The following is a 21,326-nucleotide window of genomic DNA, read 5'->3' on the forward strand; positions in this document are numbered from 1 at the left end:
AAAATAGGTGACAAAAGGTGAAAAAATATTCAATAGGGGTTAAAAAATACATGATTAATACGCTTGGGTGTAAAACACCCACGGTGCACTTTACAACAAAAATGTATATCACAGTTGAAAAAAAATTCAACACACTCTTTAAAAAATTCTCTAGCAATTCCAGGTTTCCCAGGTAGAGTAGACATCCTGAAATACAAAAATAAAAGAAGCAAAGACCAAAAATAATACAATTATGCTTTCTTTATTATAATCTAACAATAATAACATATAATTGAAGAAAAATGTGTACATAATAATAAACCTTTGTACCTAAATGAAGTCTAATTATTAAAATAGACCATCTGGTTCATCAATTAATAACTGTTTCCTTAATCTTAAACACGATCGTACACAGGTAGAAATATACCTGCAAAATTTAACATACAGCTGGACAATATTAATCAAAATTACTGTGCGGTAGTTTGCAATACACATACTGCAACTAACATCGGGCCATTTTTCTGTTTTACAAAACGCATTTGCACTCACTTTTTCTCTCTCTCAGACGAACGAATTTTTATTTATTTCTTTACTCTTGATTTTTTCATTTAAATTCAATTCGCCTGACTACTACTCAATCATGTCAATATTATATATCTGTAACATCACACACTGTCCTTAATTCAATATTAAAAAGAAAATAACCTTGAGATGTATGTAAACGTAACTTCAATACCATTACACGACTCGTCATTCTTTTTTTTTTTCACTTTCCACGAATCTAATACTTTCAAACTTTTTGAATTGAAAGAACCCAAAAAAAAAAACACACAAAAAAAATCAAAATGATACCTTATGATTGCGAATTTAATTACAAATGATCGTTCGATGTAAGGTACATACAATTTCACGTCTCAATTTTAATAATTGATTTGGTAAACGCATCTTCCTGCATTTTGGATTACTGCGTCATCAATAAAACATTAATGGGGTCATCATTATCACTCTCACGTACTTTTTTCTTTTCTGTTTTTGTTGCTTTTTTTTACAAATTGGCACGATAGACGCAAAGTGCGAGTAGCGAGAGATTTTATCTGCTAATAGTGTAAAAACAGAATATTCCTAAACATAATAATTCACTCGTTTACAAATTAGCAATGATTTCTAGATAGTAATCGCGGAATAAAATTGTGCTTTAGCACAAAATCTCGACTGTTTTCTCGTTTCATCAATATTTCTTTTTTCTTATTCTTACTCTTATTTTATAAGACTAACTCACTCACTCAACCTTCCTCGCAACGTATGCCTTTATGGCTTCTTGACATTCAGCTGAACACCAGTGCTGAACGAGAATATGAGTTTCTGATTCCAGAGCTGCATTCAACTTGTTTCGTAGACTTTGACGTAAGAGAGCTTTTGTAGCTTTCATAGACTGGAAAAATTTTTATTTCAAATTATATTCATTCCATTTACAAAATCTATTTTTGTAGACTTTAAAGTTCATATATTCATTATTAATCTGTTTTAGTTTAGGATTCAATTATTTTGTGAAACATTTGTTTGGCTTTTTGGTCAAAAATGCACTTTTTTACTCCTCGAACGGTACACTGGTGCGAATTCGCACCCGAACGTTTTTTCATTGTGCTAGCATTTACGCAAACACAGCTAGAGCGGACTATCCCCACATACATTAAATATATGTTAAATATGTGGGATATATGCTAAAAGTTTATTATATGTTCAATATATTAAATATTTAATATTAACATTGAAAACATTACGTATGCTGGGTTGGAGTGTACTGTTTGAGAGTTTAACTGAAAATAAAACTATTGCAGTTAAATATTAATAATCTCTTTAAAAATTCAAATTTTTTCATCTATTTGGTTGAAATTTAAACTCTCTTTTAATTCACCTTTTAGGTTTTTAAATCATCTATTCTAGCTGAAGATTCATAATTTTGGTAAAAATTCATCAGTTTGATTACATTTTTTTGTAGAAAATTAATTTTGTTAACTGTAAATTTAATTATTTCATTTTTAGTTGAAAACTTATATCTTTCAGTTAAAAATTGAAAGAATTTGTGGAAAATTAATCTTTTTCAGTTAAATATTCAACTATTTGCTGGAAAATTCATCCTTTTTATTAAAAATTAATAAGCTGTTTTGATTTAGGGTTGAACTATTTTATGGAACATTTGTTTGTCTTTTTTTGTTGAAAATTCACTTTTTTGAACCTCAAACGGTACACTGGTGCGAATTCGCACAAGTGTACCGTTTGAAAGTTTAACTGAAAATGTAACTATTCCAGTCAAATATTCATGATCTTTTTGAAAATTCATCTTCTTTCATCTATTTGGTTGAAAGTTCAACTCTTCCTTTTAATTCACTTTTTAGGTTTTAAATTCATTTATTCCAGCTGAAGATTCATAATTTTGGTTGAAAAGTCATCAGTTTCGTTTAAAATTGGCTGTTTTTTTTTTAAATTAATTTTGTTAACTTTAAATTTAATTACTTTATTTTTAGTTGAAAACTTATCTTTTTTAGCTAAAAATTGAAAAAGTTGGTGGAAAATTCATCTTTCTTAGTCGATAATTCATTAGTTTGGTTGATAATAATTAATTTTTTCAACTGAAAATGTAACTATTTCGCAGACTTTGACGGAAGAGACCTTTTTTGTACCTTTCATAGACCAGAAAAATTTAAATTTCGAATTAAATTCATTCCCTTCACAAATATCTATTTTTTTTACTTCGAAGTTCAGATATTCACAAAGCTACTTGAAAAATCATCTTTAAGGTTGAAAATAAAACTACATTCGTTGAAAATTTATCTTTTTGGTAGAAAATTAATCTCATTGGTTGAAAATTAGTTTTTTGGTTGAAAATTCACTTTTTTAACCCTCGAACGGTACACTGGTGCGAATTCGCACCTGAACGTTTTTCATTTTGTTAGCATTTACGCAAACACAGCTAGAGCGGACTATCCCCACATACATTAAATATATATGTTAAATATGTGGGATATATGCTAGAAGTTTATTATATGTTCAATATATTAAATATTTAATATTAACATTGAAAACATTACGTATGCTGGATTGGAGTGTACTGTTTGAGGGTTTAACTGAAAATAAAACTGTTGCAGTTAAATATTAATAATCTCTTTAAAAATTCAAATTTTTTCATCTATTTGGTTGAAATTTAAACTCTCTTTTAATTCACCTTTTAGGTTTTTAAATCATCTATCCTAGCTGAAGATTCATAATTTTGGTAAAAATTCATTAGTTTGGTTACATTTTTTTTGTAGAAAATTAATTTTGTTAACTGTAAATTTAATTATTTCATTTTTAGTTGAAAACTTATATCTTTCAGTTAAAAATTGAAAGAATTTGTAGAAAATTAATCTTTTTCAGTTAAATATTCAACTATTTGCTGGAAAATTCATCCTTTTATTAAAAATTAATAAGCTGTTTTGATTTAGGGTTGAACTATTTTGTGGAACATTTGTTTGTCTTTTTTGTTGAAAATTCACAAACGGTACACTGGTGCGAATTCGCACCAGTGTACCGTTTGAAAGTTTAGCTGAAAATGTAACTATTCCAGTCAAATATTCATGATCTTTTTGAAAATTCATCTTCTTTCGTCTATTTGGTTGAAAGTTCAACTCTTCCTTTTAATTCACTTTTTAGGTTTTAAATTTATTTATTCCAGCTGAAGATTCATAATTTTGGTTGAAAAGTCATCAGTTTAATTAAAATTGGCTGTTTTCACTATTAAAGTTGGTGGAAAATTCATCTTTACGGTTGAAAATAAAACTACATTCGTTGAAAATTTATCTTTTTGCTAGAAAATTAATCTCATTGGTTGAAAATTAGTTTTTTGTTTGAAAATTCACTTTTTTAATACTCGAACGGTACACTGGTGCGAATTCGCACCCGAAGGTTTTTCATTTTGTTAGCATTTACGCAAACACAGCTAGAGCGGATTATCCTGACATACATTAAATATATATGTTAAATATGTGAGATGTTTATTATATGTTCAATATATTAAATATTTAATATTAACATGGAAAACATTACGTATGCTGGGTTGGTGTGTACCGTTTGAGGGTTTAACTGAAAATGGAACTATTCCAGTTAAATATTCATAATCTTTTTGAAAATTCATCTTCTTTCATCTATTTGCTTGAAAGTTAAACTCTTCCTTTTAACTCACTTTTTAGGTTTTAAATTCATCTATTCTAGCTGAAAATTTTTTTTTAAAGAAAATTAATGTTGTTAACTTTAAATTTAATTATTTCAATTTTAGTTGAAAACTTATCTGTTTTGGTTAAAAATTAAAAAAGTTGGTGGAAAATTAATCTTTTTTAGTTAAATATTCAATTATTTGGTAAAAAATTCATCTTTCTTTAGTTGAAAATTCAGTTGTTTTTTTTAATGATAATTTAACTATTCTAGTTAAAAATGCATCATTCCAGTTAAAAATCCTTTAGTTTATTAAAAAAAATTTTAACTGCTAATTTTAATATTCCATTTTTTGTTAAAAACTGACCTTTTAGTCGAAAATTCCACTATTTGATGGAAAATTGATCTTTTTTATTTGAAAATTAAACTATTTGGTTGATAATTCATATATCTGGTTAACAATTCATCTTTTTTGGTTAAAAATTTAATTATTACTTGTGAAAATTCATTAGTTTGGTTAATAATAATTAATTTTTTCAACTGAAATTGTATCTATTTCGTAGACTTTGACGTAAGAGAGCTTTTGTAGCTTTCATAGACTGGAAAATTTTTTATTTTATTCCATGTACAAAATCTATTTTTATAGAGTTGAAGGGTGGCCGCTGCACAGTGAGGAAAAAGTATATTTTTTGGTTCAAATGGATTATTCAGGCATTTGTCGTCAGAAAAATTCGCTTTTTTTCTATTTCAATTTTTTAAAAATTAGGAATCTTATGCTAATTTTACAAAATTCATAATTTCTTGATGAATTTCATGATATCGACGGAAAAACTCGTTTTTTCAAGGTCAGTCTTTTTAATTGGGAACCTTTACAATAATTTCAGTAACATTCATAGTTAGTTGATTAATTTTATGTTTTTGTTAAACAAATTTAATTTAAAAAATGTATTATTTGGGAATTTTTCGACGTAAAAAATCGTATTTTTCAAATCTGTCCTTTTAATATTAGCAATTTTTAAAATTTAATTTGTAAGATTTTCCAAAAATTGTAGGAAAATTCGAGTAATTTTAAAATATATTTATTTCGAAAACGAGTTTAAATTAAATTAATTTAATTTAAATTACCATGAAAATAATTTAAATGCTAATTTAAGAACTGTCAACTTAATTATAAAATTCGTCTTTTTTTAGTTAAAAATTCAAGTATTCATTAGTTTGATTGATAATTAATCTTTTTAGTTTCTTTGGCAAAAAATTAATTTTTTGAACTAAAATTTATCTATTCAATTTTTGGTTGAAAAATCATCTTTTTAATTAAAAACTCGTTTTTTTGGGTAGAAATTAATCTTCTTGCTCGAAGATTAATCGTTTTCGTTAAACATTCAATTATTATAGTTAAAAATTAATAATTTGAGCTGAAAATTCATCTTTTTTGGTTAAAATTGAACTGTTCCAATTTAAGATTCATCATATTAGTTTAAAATTCTTCATTTTATTTGAAAAAATAAATAATTACTTGAAAAATAGATTTAATTCTTGGTTGAAAATCCAAAAATTACAGTTAAAGATTCATCGATTTAGTTTAAAATTAATCAGTTTAGTTTAAATTAAATTTTTTCATTTAAAAATGTAACTATTCTATTTTAGTTGAAACTTAACCTTTTTGGTTAAAAATAAAACTATTTGTTTAAAAATGTGTTTTTTTTAGAAAATTAATCTCATTGGTTGAAAATTAGTTTTTTTGTTAAAAATTCATCTATTTTATTAAAAATTAATAATCTGTTTTGATTTAGGGTTAAACTGTTTTGTTTAAAATTTGTTTGTTTTTTTAAGATGAAAATAATGCTGTTAACTTTAAATTTAATTATTTTATTTTTAGTTGAAAACTTAAGTTTTTTAGTTAAAAATTGACAAAGTTGGTGGTAAATTCATCTTTTTTTAGTTATAAATTCAAAATTTAGTAAAAAAAAATGAAAAAGTTATGCTTTTTCAGTTTAAAAATTTGTTAAAGAAAAGGCTTTTCGACTAAATAGTTGAATTTTTAACCAAAAACATGAGTTTTCAATCGAAAAAAAAAATTAAAAATATAGTTTAACTTTTACCCAAGTAGTTAAATTTTCAATTAAAAAACATTATTTTTTAACTAAATAGTTAAACTTTCAACCAAAAGTTGCATTTTCATAAAAAAAAAGAATTTCTACTAAAGCAGATGAATTTTTATATCAAAATGGTAAATTTATTTTTAAAAATAATTGAGAATCTTTTGTTAAAAAAAGATTTTAGTTGAAATTTAAGAAATTTTTTTTTAACTCTTAAGAGAGTTTTTAACCAAAAAGAATGACTTTTTAATAAAATTGTTAAATGCTCCTTCAAATAAATACATTTTTATCAAAAAAATATGAAATTTGTTTTAAAACAGATGAATTTTTATTTTTAAAAAAGTTGAATTTTCATCACAAAAAGATTCTAGTTGACTGTTAAAGATTAAAATATTATTTTTTTTAACAAAAAATAAGTTTCTAAAAAAAAAATTTAGTTTCCAATCAAAAAAAAGGACTTTTATGAAAACAAAAAGGATCCTCAATTAAAACAATTATTACTTTTTGATAAAATAGATGCATTTTTACCCAAATATACTTATTTTCAATACGTGAATTTATAATACGTGAATTTTCAAATAAACAAAAATCAATTATCAACCAAAAAATAAAAAGTTAAATTTTCATTCTAAAAAATTAATGCTTATGCAAAGGGATAAATTATCACTAAAATTATGGAATATTCAATTGCAATAACTTACATTTTCAGTTTACAAATAATAATTTTCAAACAAAAAATAAATATATTTTTGATACAAATATTTATTTTTGCAAAAAAAGTAATGAATTTTAAACTAAAATGATGAATCTTTAACTGGAATAGTTTATTTAAAAAAATGAATTTTGAACAGCTAGGTAAACTTAATAGTACTTACTTTTAGTTAAATATTGTTTATTTTTATTATATATATAATATTTATTTATATAAATATTTAGTTATACTTTTAGTTAAAAAAAATTCAAGTTCAGCCAAGGAGGTGATTGTGAAAAAAGATGGAATATATAACTAAAATACTTACATCTTCAGTTGGAAAAAAAATAATAAATTTCCCCCCAGAAAATACAAAATTTTTTCAACCAAAATAGTTAGATTTTCAGCCGAAGAAAAAAAAATTAACAAAATAGCTCATTTTTCAATCGAAGAGATCAAATTTTATTCAAAATGACGAATCTTCAACCAAAAAAATTTACTAAAAACAAAAAAGAGTTTAACTTTTAATCAAGTACTTAAATTTTCATTCCAAGAAAGATAAAATCTGAACAAAAATTTTAGTAGTAGATACTTCAACCAAAAAGACGCCATTCCAATATAAATTGAATTTTTAATTAAGAAAGAATTTTCAGAAATGAATTTCCAACAAAAAGGTTGGAAATATTATGAATTTTGGAGTGAAAGAAGTCATTTTTGAATTTTTTTTCGAAAAGAATTTTTTTAAACTACTTTAAATTTCAAAAACTCTTTTGAAACCTTTTTCTCCTTAAACTAGGTAGATTAAACATCATTAATTGATTTTCTTGAAAAAAAAAACTATCCAATACCCTCGGCACAGCACACGTTTGAATAACCGTGGGTATAAAACACCCAGTATGCTCTTTATGTGATTTTGAGGAAGTATGCCCTTTAAGGGTTAAACAAAAAATGAATTTCCAACAAAAAGGTTGGAAATATTATGAATTTTGGAGTGAAAGAAGTCCTTTTTGAATTTTTTTTTCAAAAAGAATTTTTTTAAACTACTTTAAATTTCAAAAACTCTTTTGAAACCTTTTTCTCCCTAAACTAGGTAAATTAAACATCATTAATTGATTTTCTTGAAAAAAAAAAACTATCCAATACCGTCGGCACAGCACACGTTTGAATAACCGTGGGTTTAAAACACCCAGTATGCTCTTTATGTGATTTTGAGAAAGTATGCCCTTTAAGGGTTAAATTGCAATTTAATTGCAATTTAATAACCCTTTAAGGGTTAAATTGCAATTTAATTTAATTTAAATTGCAATGTTTTTAAATTTGTCGAAATATTTTTTTAAAGTTAATTTCGCAAAATAAGGAATAATTTTAAATAATCGCAGGAATCGTAAGTAATATTTGTTATTATCATAAGAACTTTAAAAATTGGTAAAAAGCATCAAAATTTTATCTCTTAAAATAATAAGAATATTTCTCTATCACGTTTGAATAACCGTGGGTTTAAACAACCCACACGTTTGAATAACCGTGGGTTTAAAACACCCAGTATGCTCTTTATGTGATTTTGAGGAAGTATGCCCTTTAAGGGTTAAATTGCAATTTAATTGCAATTGAATAAAACGACGATATTATTTTGCAAACGAAATAATGAATTTTAAACTAAAATGATCAATCTTTCACTGGCATAGTTTATTTTTTAAAAATGAATTTTGAAGAGCTCAGTAAATTGAATAGTACTTACTTTCAGTTAAATATTGTTTATTTTTATTATATATATAATATTTATATATAAATATTTAATTTAAAAAAAATTCAAGTTCAGCCAAGGATCTGATTGTGAAAAAAGATGGAATATATAACTGAAATACTTCCATCTTCTCTTGGTCTTGTGGAAATAATATAAATAAATATAGAAATAAATAATATAAAGTTATTTTTGCAAAAATGAAGAATCATTCTTATGCAAGTTTATATTGCAATTAAAAAAAAAGAATAAAAACGCTTTTCAAAAAAATTCCTTAATAATTATTAAGGCATTTTTTTTGAAAGCGTTCTTGTTTTTTTTTTTTTTTAATTATAATTCCAGAGTTTCCAGGTTTTTCAGGTAGGGTAGACACCCTTTTTTTAAATTTAAAAATAAAAAACAATCATTTTTCTCTTTTAACATAATAATTATTGCTTATTCTCTTTTCGCATTTTCTGTACTCGAGCGCAGAAAATAATGCAATGTTTCTAGAAAGTATTGAAGACTATGAAGACATTTTCATGAATATTAATATGACAGAGATTATGCGAAAGTCGTTTATATGAGACAGGTGGGAGTACGTGGGTGTTGGTCTTTGCAATTTATTCATTTGAGTTCTAAAATAAATCATTGAAAGTAAAACGTTCAGAGACAACGTAAATCGCGCTTTTATTAAGAATAATGTTTATTTTAATATTATTTCTCATTGGTGCAATTAACGGAAAATATGTCGTAATAAATAGTAAGGATGACTCGGTCGTTTTCGGATACAGAGAAGGAGTAAGTATTACAAATATTATTTAAATTAGTGAAGTAGAGAATTATTATTACAGGGCCTCGGACTCATTTTAGAGATGAAAAATAGTGTAAATAGTGTCAAAATAGGGTCACAAATTTTTTTAAGTATTAAAAATGAACTTTATTGTTTATTTAAATTATTATTCTTTAGTGTAAAATTAAAAAATTGAAGTTTAGAAGTTTTTCAATTCAAAATTGTTGTATTCAAATGCTGAACTTCAGAATTTGTGACATTCATAAATTATAGAATTCAAAAATTTAGATCAAGTTCAAAAAATATGAATCCACGTTTAACATTTTCAATACTCTAAATTAAAGAATCAATCAATCAATTTTCAAAAATTTCGAAATTATATTATTAAGTTATTTTAGGCTAGAAACATAAAAAAGAAATTAATTAAGATTTTTTCTAAACATTAAGTTCTTAAATTAGAATTTAAATTATTTTAATTTTAAGCAGTTTAAGCATCCTTCAAAAGTTTTAAAATTTTATTTCAAAATCTTGAAAAATCTAGAGGTTGTTTCAAATTTGTTCAAATTTAAAATTATTTTTGACATTTTTTCAGAACTTCTAAATAACTTTAAAATTAATTGAATTTTTCCTAAAACTTCTAGAAAATTCCGCGAATTAAAAAAAAAATTCCTTCAAATTTGGATTTATAAATAAAAATTGAAGACTTATTATTTATTAGAAAAAATCAGAGTAATTTACACAGATATTTAGAAGTTTTAAAAAGATTCAAAATTAATTTACAACTTGAAATAACTTCAAATCATTTAAACATTTTAAACTTCAATTTACATTTTTATAAACTTAATTATTGGTATAAAATTATTAATTTTCTTTTTTAATTTTGGTCAGTTAGCTAGTAATTTTTTAAAATAAAAAATTAATTTTACTTTTAAAATTCGAAATATATTTTGTTTAATATTTGAAATATATTTAATTTAAAAATTTAAATAAAATGGGTGTACCAACAAATTCGTACAGAAATTTAGGAGCAAATGCCCACAGCCGAATTTAAAACAAAATTTAGATTTTCGCAGATTTCAAAGAACAAATTTAGAAGCAAATGATTCTTCATTTTGAAAAATTATTTCAACAGAATATTTAAAATGATTTTAAGAGATTAAAAAAATTACTAAAAAAGAATCTGAAATATTTTAAGTTTTTTTTTATTTGCAGGATTTTCCAAAAATTGTAGGAAAAATTCAATTAATTCTAAAATATATTTAGAAGTTCTGAAAAAATGTTAACGCACTTCGTTTAAATTACTTGAAATAATTTCAAGTTTTCAAGTAATTTTGAATTTTTTGTAACTTCTAACTATCTCTTAAAATTACTCAAATTTTTTCTACAAATAAGTTTTAAACAGATTCAAATTAAATTTTAAACTTGAAATGACTTGAAATAATTTAAACAAAATGTGTGTATCAAAAAAATTCGGGTATTCGTACAGAAATTTTGGTGCAAATGCCCACAACCAAATTTTAAAAAATATAGATTTTTGAGGATTAAAAAAAAAATTTAGAAAATTTTTAAAAATGTTGAAAACCTTAAAAAAAAAAAACATTTTCTTAAGGCTCTTAGAATAATTGAAAATGATTTTTCTTCTTGAAAAATTATTGTAACAAAAAAAAATTTAATTTTGAATCTTCTTAAAACTTTTAAATATCTATTAAAATTTCTCACATTTTTTCTACAAATAATAGGTGTTCAATTGTTATTTATACGTTAAAGTTCAACAATTTCACTTAAAAATTAAACATTTTTTGAAATATTGATAAATATTAAATACTTATTCTTTTTCTAAATTAAAATTTATTAATGACAATTATTATAAAAATAATATAAAGGATGACCTAAAACTTTGAATTAAAAATATTTTATTGATTTATCTTTAAAATTTTTATTTAAGAATAAAATTATCGAAATAATTTATTTATTTACATTTACAGTTGACAAAATAACATTATTTTTTAGCAACAAATTTCAACTTTAAATGCTTTTAATTTTTACTTGTTTAAATGTTCAAAACTGCACTTTAATTATTTCAAAAATGGTTAAAATCGAATTTCTTTTAATTAAAATATATGCTTAAAAATTAAAAATCTAAAATGGAAAATTTTTGAAGTGAAAGATTTTTGAATTAAGCATTCTAAACTAGATAATATGATAATTTATCAAAATCACAATTTAGAAAATTATTTAAAAAACGGTTGAAATCAAAGTTGGATAACATTTTTATTTAACTATTTCATCTTTTGTTGAAAATTTATATTTTTTAGTAGAAAATTCGACAATTTGGTTCAGAATTCATGTATTTTGTACAAAATTCAGATTTTTGTCGAAAATTAATCGTCTTGGTTAAAATGTTAACTATTTGGCAGAAAATATATGTATTCTGTTGAAAATTAGATTTTTTTGGTGAAAAAATTATTTTGTTTTTAAAAATTCAACTTTTTTAATTTAAAACTAAAATATATATATTTTTTAACTCTTAAAGGGCATATTTCCGTAAAATCACATAAAGAGCATACTGGGTGTTTTAAACCCAAGGTTATTCAAACGTGTGCTGTGCCGACGCTATTGGATAGTTTTTTACAAGAAAATCAATTAATGATGTTTAATCTATCTAGTTTAAGGAGAAAAAGGTTTCAAAAGAGTTTTTGAAATTTAAAAAGTAATTTAAAAAAATTCTTTTTGGAAAAAAAATTCAAAAATGACTTCTTTTATTCCAAAATTCATAACTTTTGATGTTTTTGTTATTTTTACTTAAAATTTTACTTGAATACTTCCGAGATACGGCGCTTAAACTACGTATAAAAATTATAAAAATCAAAATTATCTGAGAATGACATAGAAAAAAAAGGTTTTCATGTCATTTGTTAATCTGGCGCCATATGTTCAATTTTCTTGAATTTGGTACGTTTTTTTAAAGCGCAAATAATTCGCTGGGTGTTTTACACCCAGGATGCCCTTTAAGGGTTAAATATCATCTATAACATTTTTTTATGGAAAAAATCAACTATTTTTTAGCCCATTTGTCTGTTTTGGTTGAAAATTCATAATTTTCGACGGCCCCTAAGACTATTTATTGCCAATTAGTGACACAGTTAAAAAAAATAGTGTTTAAGTTAAGAAATAGTGACTGTAAGAAATTAGTTGAGACCGAGGCCTGTTTATTATTTAAAAAATCAGTTTCTGAATAAAATAAATAGGAACCGGAACGAAAAATAAAATTTTGATTTGATTAATGTTCAGATTGAAGGGGAAAGTGGACTGCATGAATGCGATTCTAATGAAGCATGTAATATCGTTCACAATCGTTTTTGGATGCCCGTATTAACCGAGAGATTATGCCGTTGTCCGGGTGGACATGAATGCCCCTGGAATTGGATCGAAAAATCTGGGAATTCGTCAATGAAAGTCAATAACAGATCAATGATTCAGGTGAATGACCCAATTTTTGATTAGAAAACCAAAAACAAAAGGCCAAATCTTTCAACACGCATATTTTTGACTACGAAAATCTTCTAAAAAATTGAGAGAAAAAAATTCAATGGTTTAAGTTTTATTTAAATTAATTCATTTTAGACTTTAAAGATTTCAAAATACGTATAAAAAGAATTTGAAAGATTTTAAGACAAATGTTTTTAATTGTTTCAGGATTTGAACAAAAATTAAGGAAAACTTTGAATTAATTTAAGAGATATTTAAAAGTTTTAATAATATACAAGCACAATTCAAAATTTGAAAAGATTTCAAATTTTTTAAATAATAAATAATAATTGAATTTTTATTTTAGACCATTTAATTAAAAAGAATACTTGAGAAGATTTTAAGAAAATTTGTTTAATTTAGCAGCATTTGTTTTCAAAGTTTTAGGAAATATTCGTATTATTTTAAGAGATAAAATTTTGATACTTTTTACCGATTTTTAGAGTTTTTATGATAATAACAAATATTACGGAAGATTCCTGCGATTATTTAAAATTATTCCTTATTTTGCAAAAAAAAACTTTAAAAGAATATTTCGACAAATTTAAAAACATTGCAAAAAATTTCCAAAATTGTAAGAAAAAAAATCCGGAAGATTTTAAGATAATTTTTTGGAAATAAATCCAGTCAGTTTAAAATATATATAAAAACTTTCCAACCAAATTTCTGGGAAAAGTTAAAACTATAAAGATTTTATTCTCGGTTTTCGTTCGAAAAATTAATTTTAAGCTTTGAGAATTTTAAACTATATTGAAAAAAAATCTGGAAGATTTTAAAACAATTTTTGCAGGATTTTAAAAAATATTGCAAGAACTTGGGAATTATTTTAAAAGATATTTCAAAATTTTAGAAGATTTGGAAAGATTAAAAAATAAATTTACATTTGAAACGATTTCATGACATTTTTAATCTGGGAAAATTTTAATTGACCTTTTATTTTGATCATATAATTTTCTAAAAATATTTGAGAATATTTTTAAACATTTCAAATGATTTCTTAACATTTCAAAAAAGAATTTCAAAGATTTTAAAGCAAAAATGTTCCATTTTGCAAGATTACAAAATGTTAAAAAAAATAGAATATATTAAAAAGTTATTTAGAAGATTTAAAAAAATCGAAATTAATTAAAAATTTGAAGACATATTAAAAGAGATTTTTTATCTTGAAAAATTAATTTTAAGAGGATATTTAAAAATATTTTAAAACATAAAACAATTTCTAAAGTTTTTAAAAGATACAAAAATAATTCTTAATTTAAAATGATTTCAACCAATTTAGAAAATGAATATTTTTGGGGGCTTTAAACAAAAAAACTTAGAAGCTTTTTACAAAATTTAAAAGGTTTCCAAAGAATAAAAAAATTTTCTAAAGATTTCTATGAAAATTTTAAACAAATTTTTATTTTAAAAAAATTATTTGTAGAGCATATTAAAGAAATTTTTTAAACATTACGAAATTTTCAAAATTATCAAAAACGAATTCGGAAAATTTTACAACAATTTTAAGAATAATTCGAGTAATGAAAAAAAATATTAACATTTTTTCCAAGCTTTAAAAAATTCTAAATGTATTTCAAACTGAAATTTTTTCCTAAAATTCGGTAAAATACTGTAAAATAAAATAAAAAATGTCTTATGAAGGAGATGAACAAAGAAAAAATAAAGTTACAACAAAATTGATTTATTTCTTAAAAATTAATTTCCCTTTAAATTTTTTGCTTGAAATTCGAGGATTCAACTATTTTGTTTTCGAAAAAAAGAAGCTTTTTCAAAAATTTTGATAACAAACATTTTAATGTTTTTGTATCTAGAACAATGTAGAAGTTTATAAATAAAATATTGCAATTTTTAAAGTTTACACAATTATCGAAAATATTCAATTTTCAAAGATTCGAAAATAATTTTAAAATGTCAAATTTTTTGTTTAAATTTAGATTTTTTGAAGATTCTGAAAAAAAATTTATTAAAGAATTTTGAAATAGTTTTAAAGGAATAAAAAATTTTCTTCACATTCCTATGAAAATTTAAAATATTAAAAAAAATTTTTTTAAATAAATTTTAAGAGAATATGTAAAAAAAACATTACAAAATATTTCCAAATTTTTTAAAAGTAAATCGGAAAGACTAGAAGCAATTTTTTTTTACAAATCGACGGAAAAATTATAATAATTAAAAAAAATATTTAGAAGGTTCAGTAGTTTCGAAAATATTCTTAAAAAATTTAGATTTTTGATAGGACCGTGTAAAATGTGTAAAACCCCAAATCCGGCTAAAAAACCTGCACCAACCCAAAAGTTCCTTTAAAGAAATTCCTAAAATCGCAGTTAATTTTTGAAAAAAATTTTATTGACTTTTTTTAGAAATTTCGAAAACGAATTTTGAAATTTTAGAAGTTTTGAAGAAATTTAAATTATTTCTAAACCTGAAAATATTTCCGAAAATTTAGAAAATACTTTTTAAGTTTTTTTCAAGTGTCAAAAGGACTTAAATATCTTTTAAACTCGCTCATGCTTTTTCTAACATTTGGTTTAATTTGTGTAAAACAACAACATTTTCTTAAGTAATTTCTAGATTCTTTTTCGATACATCTGGAATCTTAAAAAATATTTTTCCATTTTTTCAGAAAATTATATAACTTTTAAGAAATAAATTTTTATTTTGTATTAAAAATAATTATTCACCTTAAAACGAAAAAAATGTTCCCTTTTTCACTATTTTTTTAAAAATCTTAATCAAAAAAACATTTACAAAAAATCTTCCAACGTCATGCAATACACTTTTTCTCGGATTCTCGTTTTTATTTTATTCCAAAGAATTTCTTAGTTTAATTTGAATATTGGCTGTTTAAGTGTAATTTAAATTATCGTGAATTCTCAAAAAAAAAAAAAAAAAATTCACCCATTTTTAAGAGGATAAATTTAAATTAAATTGAAAAATTTGCAGTTTTGCAAGCCGTTGGAAAACATGAAAACTTGTACGGATAAAGAGCAAGCTATTACTGTATTTGGAAAAGGTAATTCAAGTAATGCGTTTCTGCATCCTTATACTGTAAAAGCCAATTGCAAATGTCCAAAATTTCATTTTTGGAAATTGCAAAAATACGTATATGAAGGTGATAAAGTTCGTCAAGTCTACAAATGTTCAAAGGTGAATTATTTTACATTCTTCAAAAATTGGCTAACTTAACTCTTAAAGGGCATACTGGGTGTAAAACACCCAGCGACTTATTTGCGCTTTAACAAAACGTTAAAATAAACTAATTTTATTTTTGAAGCGCCGTATCTCGGAACTATTAAAGTTAAATATTAAGTAAAAATATCAAGAACTTAAAAAGTTAAGAATTTTAGAGTAAAAGAAGTAATTTAAAATTTTTTTTTTCCAAAAAGGATTTTTTTAACTACTTTAAATTTTAAAAACAGTTATGAAACCTTTTTCTCCTTAAACTATATAGATTAAACATCATTAATTGATTTTCTTGTAAAAAAAACTATCCTATACCGCTGGCACAGCATACGTTTGAATGCCCTTGGGTATATAACACCCAGTACGCTCTTTATGTAATTTTATGGAAGTGTGTCCTTTAAGGGTTAAACAGGGTGGCGATTCCGCGGACGACTTCAAATTTCAACTAAAATTATGAATATTTAACAGAAATACTTGAACTTTTTCATCAAACAGATGAATTTTTAAATAGTAAGATTCATTTTCAAATAAAAAAATTGATTTTTTTATTGAAAAATACCATTTTTAAACTAAATAAATAAATTTTAACGAAATAGTTAAATTTTTAATCAAAGCAGACAAATTTTCAACCAAATAGTCGAATTTTCAACTTGAAAATAAAAATAAATTTTCAACAGGAAATGGAATAGTTACATTTTTTGTCAAACAAATGAATTTTTAACTAAAATGTTGAATCCTTAACTGGAATTAGTCGAATTTTAACCCAAAAAAAATTTTTTTCTAGTAAAACAATGGATCTTAACTGAAATAGTTTAAAAAAAAATTCCAAAAAGGATAAATTGTCAACTAAAATTTAAGTAATTATGATTTACGTTAAGAAAATCAATTTACAACCAAAAAGTCGAATTTTTAACTTAAAAAAGATCACTTTTCAGCCAAAAATGTAATATTTAAATTTAGTCAAAATTATTTTTTTTTTAATTCAACTAAAATTATGGAATATTCAACTGGAATAGTATTTTTATTTTAAACTTGAGACCAACATTATTTTCAACCAAAAAAGAAACAAATTTTTAATAAAATAATTAAATTTTTGGTAAAAAAATTTCAATCAAAGAAATGAATTTTTAATTAAAACGATGAATCTTCAATGAGAAAATTAATTTTCAACAAAAAAGTTTATTTTTCAAATAAAATGATGAATGTTTAACTGGAATACTTGAATTCTTAACCAAAAAGAAGAATTTTTAAACAATGAAATTAATATTCATAGAAAAAAAATCCTTTTCTACCAAAAAAGTGGTTTAAAAAAATACGTGAATTTCCAACGAAATAAATGAATTTTCAATTTAAAAAGTCAAATTTAATCTAAGTTTTTAAGTTTTGAATTAGAAAAAGTCTATTTTTAATTCAAAACAAAGGTTAAATTTTCAGTGAAATAATTAACTTTCAACGAACCTGATTTATTTTCAACTAAAATAATAAATTTTATAACCCAAAAACAAAGCAATGAAAAAAATTTTCAGCGAATAAGATTAATTTTCAAACAAAAAAATGTCTACAAATTAAATGAATAATTTAAAAAATAGTTTAATTTTTAAATATAAAATATCAATTTTCAACAAAGTAGTTACATTTATCAAGAGATGAATATTTAATTAAAATGATTAATTTTTCAACAAAAAAAATTAATTTTTAACAAAATAATTTAGCATTTACTCGCAATTAATTGAATTTTCAAGAAAAAAACGGTTGATTCCTAACGAAAAATGTAAAAAAATATAGAAATATACAAAAATAAAAATTTTATGAAATATAAAAAATATATAAATATAAAAAATATATACAACTTTGTATCCAAATTGTTCAATTTTTAACTAGAAAATATAAATTTTCAACTAAAAATAAAATAGTTAAATTTTCAGTTGGAAACATTAATTTAAAAAAAAAACGGATTTTTAACAAAATAGTTCAATTATAAAGCAACAACATGAATTTTCAACTAAAATGATGAATATTTAACTAGAACCCTAAAATTTTAAAACAAAAACATGTATTTTTAAACAAGAAGATTAATTTTTAAATAAAAAGATTAATTTTATACGAAAAAATACACTTTTTAAACCAAATACATGAATTTTTAATTAAAGAAGAGCAATTTTCAACCAAACAGTTGAATTTAAACTAAAAAAAATGAATAAATAATTTTTAACTGATAATGGAAGTTAAATTCTTAGTTAAAGAATTAATTTAACACCAAAAATAAGAGTTTTAAACTAAAATAATGAATCTTCAAAATAAAATAGTTCAATTTTCAACAAAAAAAAATTAATTTGTACAAAAAAATATAAATTGTCCAACTAAACTTAAATAATTAAATTTCAAGTTAAAAAAAATCAATGCTTAAAAAATATATTAATTGTCAGCTACAAGAATAAGATTTTTAAATAGAATAAGTCAAATTTTCAATAAAAAATTACTTTCAACAAAAAAAAATCAAACTTTTAGCAAGAAAAACTAACTTTCAAAAAATAGTTACATTTTTAAACAAAGTGATGAATTTTTAATAGAAATAATTAATCTTTAACTGGAATAACGGAATTTTTAACCCAAATGATTAATTTCCAAATAAAAATATTAATTTTATACAAAAAAAATACACTTTTTAAACCAAATACATGATTTTTTAATTAAAGAGGAACAATTTTCAACAAATTTTAAGTTAAAAAAATTAATTCAACACCAACAATAAGAGTTTTAAACTAAAATAATGAATCTTCCAATAAAATAGTTTGCTTTTCAAAAAAAATTAATTTTGAACAAAGTGATGAATTTTTAACTGAAATAATTCATCTTTAACTAGAATAACGGAATTTTTAACCAAAAAACATTAATTTTCAAATAAAGTGATTAATTTTGACCGAAAAAAACGAATTTTCGACTAAAAAAGATAATTCATCAACCAAAAATTGAAAAAATTTTAGTCAAAAAATGAATGTTTAAGCAAAGAGATGAATTTTTAACTAAAATTGTGAAATATTCAACTGGAATCATATTTATATTTTCAGTTAAAAAAAAAATAAATAATTTCTAACAAAAACAAATCCAAATAAAGAACAAGTCTCTAATGAAAAAGCTCATTTTCTAACAAAAGAAATGAATTTTTAATTAAAAAGATGAATCTTTAAACAAAAACAAATTTTAACAAACTGCGATAATTTTCAACCAAATAGTTGAATTTTCAACAAAAAAGGTTAATAATTTATTTTAAACAAAGTAGTTGTATTTTCAACCATAAGTGAATTTGAAATTAAAATAATAAATCTTCAACCAACAAAAATTTATTTTTAACACAAGAGTTTAAATTTTAACCGAGTAGCTGAATTTTTAATGAAAAAAAAAATAATAATAAATTCGAAACAAATCATGTAAAAAAAATTATATTAAAATACAGAAATATTTCCTCTTTGAAATACTACTTCTACTCTAAAAACGAATTGAAATACTTTCTTCTTTTTTTTTTTCTAAAATTAAGAAGAAGAAACTTGAAAATTGTCACAAATGTTTACGTGTTTAAATTATTTTAAAAAATTCTTACTCCATGTCAAAAATTCCCTGTTCCAAGTGAAATTATATTTCTTTACCGAAACTACTTGTCCTAAAATTATTAAAATTAACATTATTTGCACTTATATGCCCTGAAACTGAAGATAAAGTAAAAGTCACTTTTCTAAATTGATCAAAATTATTAAAATAATGAAAACTTGAATTTTTCTGCGATCGGTTTTTTAATTAAATTCCCGGTTTCCCGGAAAAGTCGCCACCCTCTTAAAAAAAATCTAATAAAAATAATAAGGTCCAAAAAAATAGTTTACTTTTGAATAATAAATTTTTTTTTTAAATATAGCAATGGATGTGTGACAGTCAAGATTTTTGTGGTCACGTAAGAGTCGACCTATTTTCTGTCTACTACCGATGTACTTGTCCCGAAAATCACTGGTGTGTTTTTAAAAACAAAAAAACGGAAAACGTGCAAGAACTCGGTTATTCAGGAGCAGCATATAAAGCATACTGCATACCAAAAAATCGTGCTTAATCATTTATATGCGGCTTTTTTGTTTTTAATTTAGTCATGGAATTTTGAAAACATTTTGAAAAACTTGAAAAAGTCACTGAATTTTTTTTTAAATAACTGAAATTTTTCAGTTGATTCTTAATTAAATAATTCTTAATAATTATATTAATAATTTACGCGATTTTTTTGGATAAATTTTTGTGGAAAATTAGCAGGGTGATAGCAAAATCTTAATTTTCAAAATTCCCTGATTTTTCCGTGACCAATTTCTCCATTTTTTTTCACCAATAATATTTAAAGACCCGAATTATAATTTTCTAATATTTTTAATACAGAATGTGTTATAAATATATTTAAAAAATTGTAAATTTATAATTCTTGACAACTGATTAAAATTATTCTTAAGAGAAATTTCCTGATTTGGATTTTTTTTCTCTAAAAATCATCACTTTTCCCTGACCAACGAAATTTCCTGAGTTTATATGTTTGCGAAATCTTTGTAAATTTTTTAAAAAATTATTATAATACTTCTTTAAAGTTCTTTGCAACAGTTTTTATATCTTCTGATCTGATATTTGATATCTAAGATTTGAAAAAAAGATTTTAAAGAAAGTAAAAAAAATTTTTAAGCCTTGACAACGAAATTAATTATGTAAAAAAATGTCAATGATTTCAATGATTTTAATGATTTCAAAGATATTAACAAAAATTTCAAAAGATTTAAAACTACTTCGCGAAAATTTTAAAGATTTCAAAGAAATGTGCGAAAATTGTGCAAATATTTCAAAGATTTGAAAAAAAATCAAAGATTTGAAAATATTTCAAAGAAATTCACAACAATTTGACAAAGATTACAACAATTTCACAAATATTTCAAAATATTTCAGAAAATTTCATCGAAATTTACAAAAGATGTCAATGATTTTACGAGATATAAAAAAATTTCAAAATTTCACAAAGATTTAAATGATTTTACCAATATTTAAAAAAACTGAAGAATATTTCAATTATTTCCAAAATATTTCCAAAGATTTCCAATCATTATGCAAATATTTCAAAGATTCTAAAAC

The 21,326-nt window shown here is 22.7% G+C and overlaps 2 protein-coding genes across 2 annotated transcripts in view; one reads left to right on the plus strand and one right to left on the minus strand.

Moving 5' to 3' along the window:
- Positions 1-233: 233 nt before the first annotated feature.
- Positions 234-21,326, minus strand: part of LOC117181418 — a 57,276-nt gene continuing 36,183 nt past the window's right edge. The window contains exon 8 of the mRNA XM_033374047.1: positions 234-1,411. Coding sequence (XP_033229938.1) covers positions 1,259-1,411 — 153 coding nt within the window. The 3' untranslated portion in view covers positions 234-1,258. The remainder of the gene's footprint in view (positions 1,412-21,326) is intronic.
- LOC117181419 (U-scoloptoxin(11)-Sm7a-like) lies at positions 9,275-20,377 on the plus strand. Its single transcript, XM_033374048.1, has 4 exons — positions 9,275-9,478; positions 12,762-12,950; positions 15,942-16,145; positions 20,089-20,377. The coding sequence occupies exons 1-4, from the start codon at positions 9,380-9,382 to the stop codon at positions 20,275-20,277; spliced, it is 681 nt and encodes a 226-aa protein (XP_033229939.1). The 5' UTR covers positions 9,275-9,379; the 3' UTR covers positions 20,278-20,377.

Source organism: Belonocnema kinseyi, chromosome 10 (genome assembly GCF_010883055.1).
Source record: "Belonocnema kinseyi isolate 2016_QV_RU_SX_M_011 chromosome 10, B_treatae_v1, whole genome shotgun sequence".
Classification (NCBI taxonomy): Eukaryota; Metazoa; Arthropoda; class Insecta; order Hymenoptera; family Cynipidae; genus Belonocnema; species Belonocnema kinseyi.

What these genes read in the sequence shown, in the direction of transcription:
- LOC117181419 (XM_033374048.1), top strand. Translation starts at nt 9,380, where the DNA reads ATGTTTATTTTAATATTATTTCTCATTGGTGCAATTAACGGAAAATAT. An exon ending in ATAACAGATCAATGATTCAG is followed by an intron (nt 12,951 to 15,941) that starts GTGAATGACCCA and finishes AAAAATTTGCAG; the next exon opens with TTTTGCAAGCCGTTGGAAAA. An exon ending in AAGTCTACAAATGTTCAAAG is followed by an intron (nt 16,146 to 20,088) that starts GTGAATTATTTT and finishes TTTTAAATATAG; the next exon opens with CAATGGATGTGTGACAGTCA.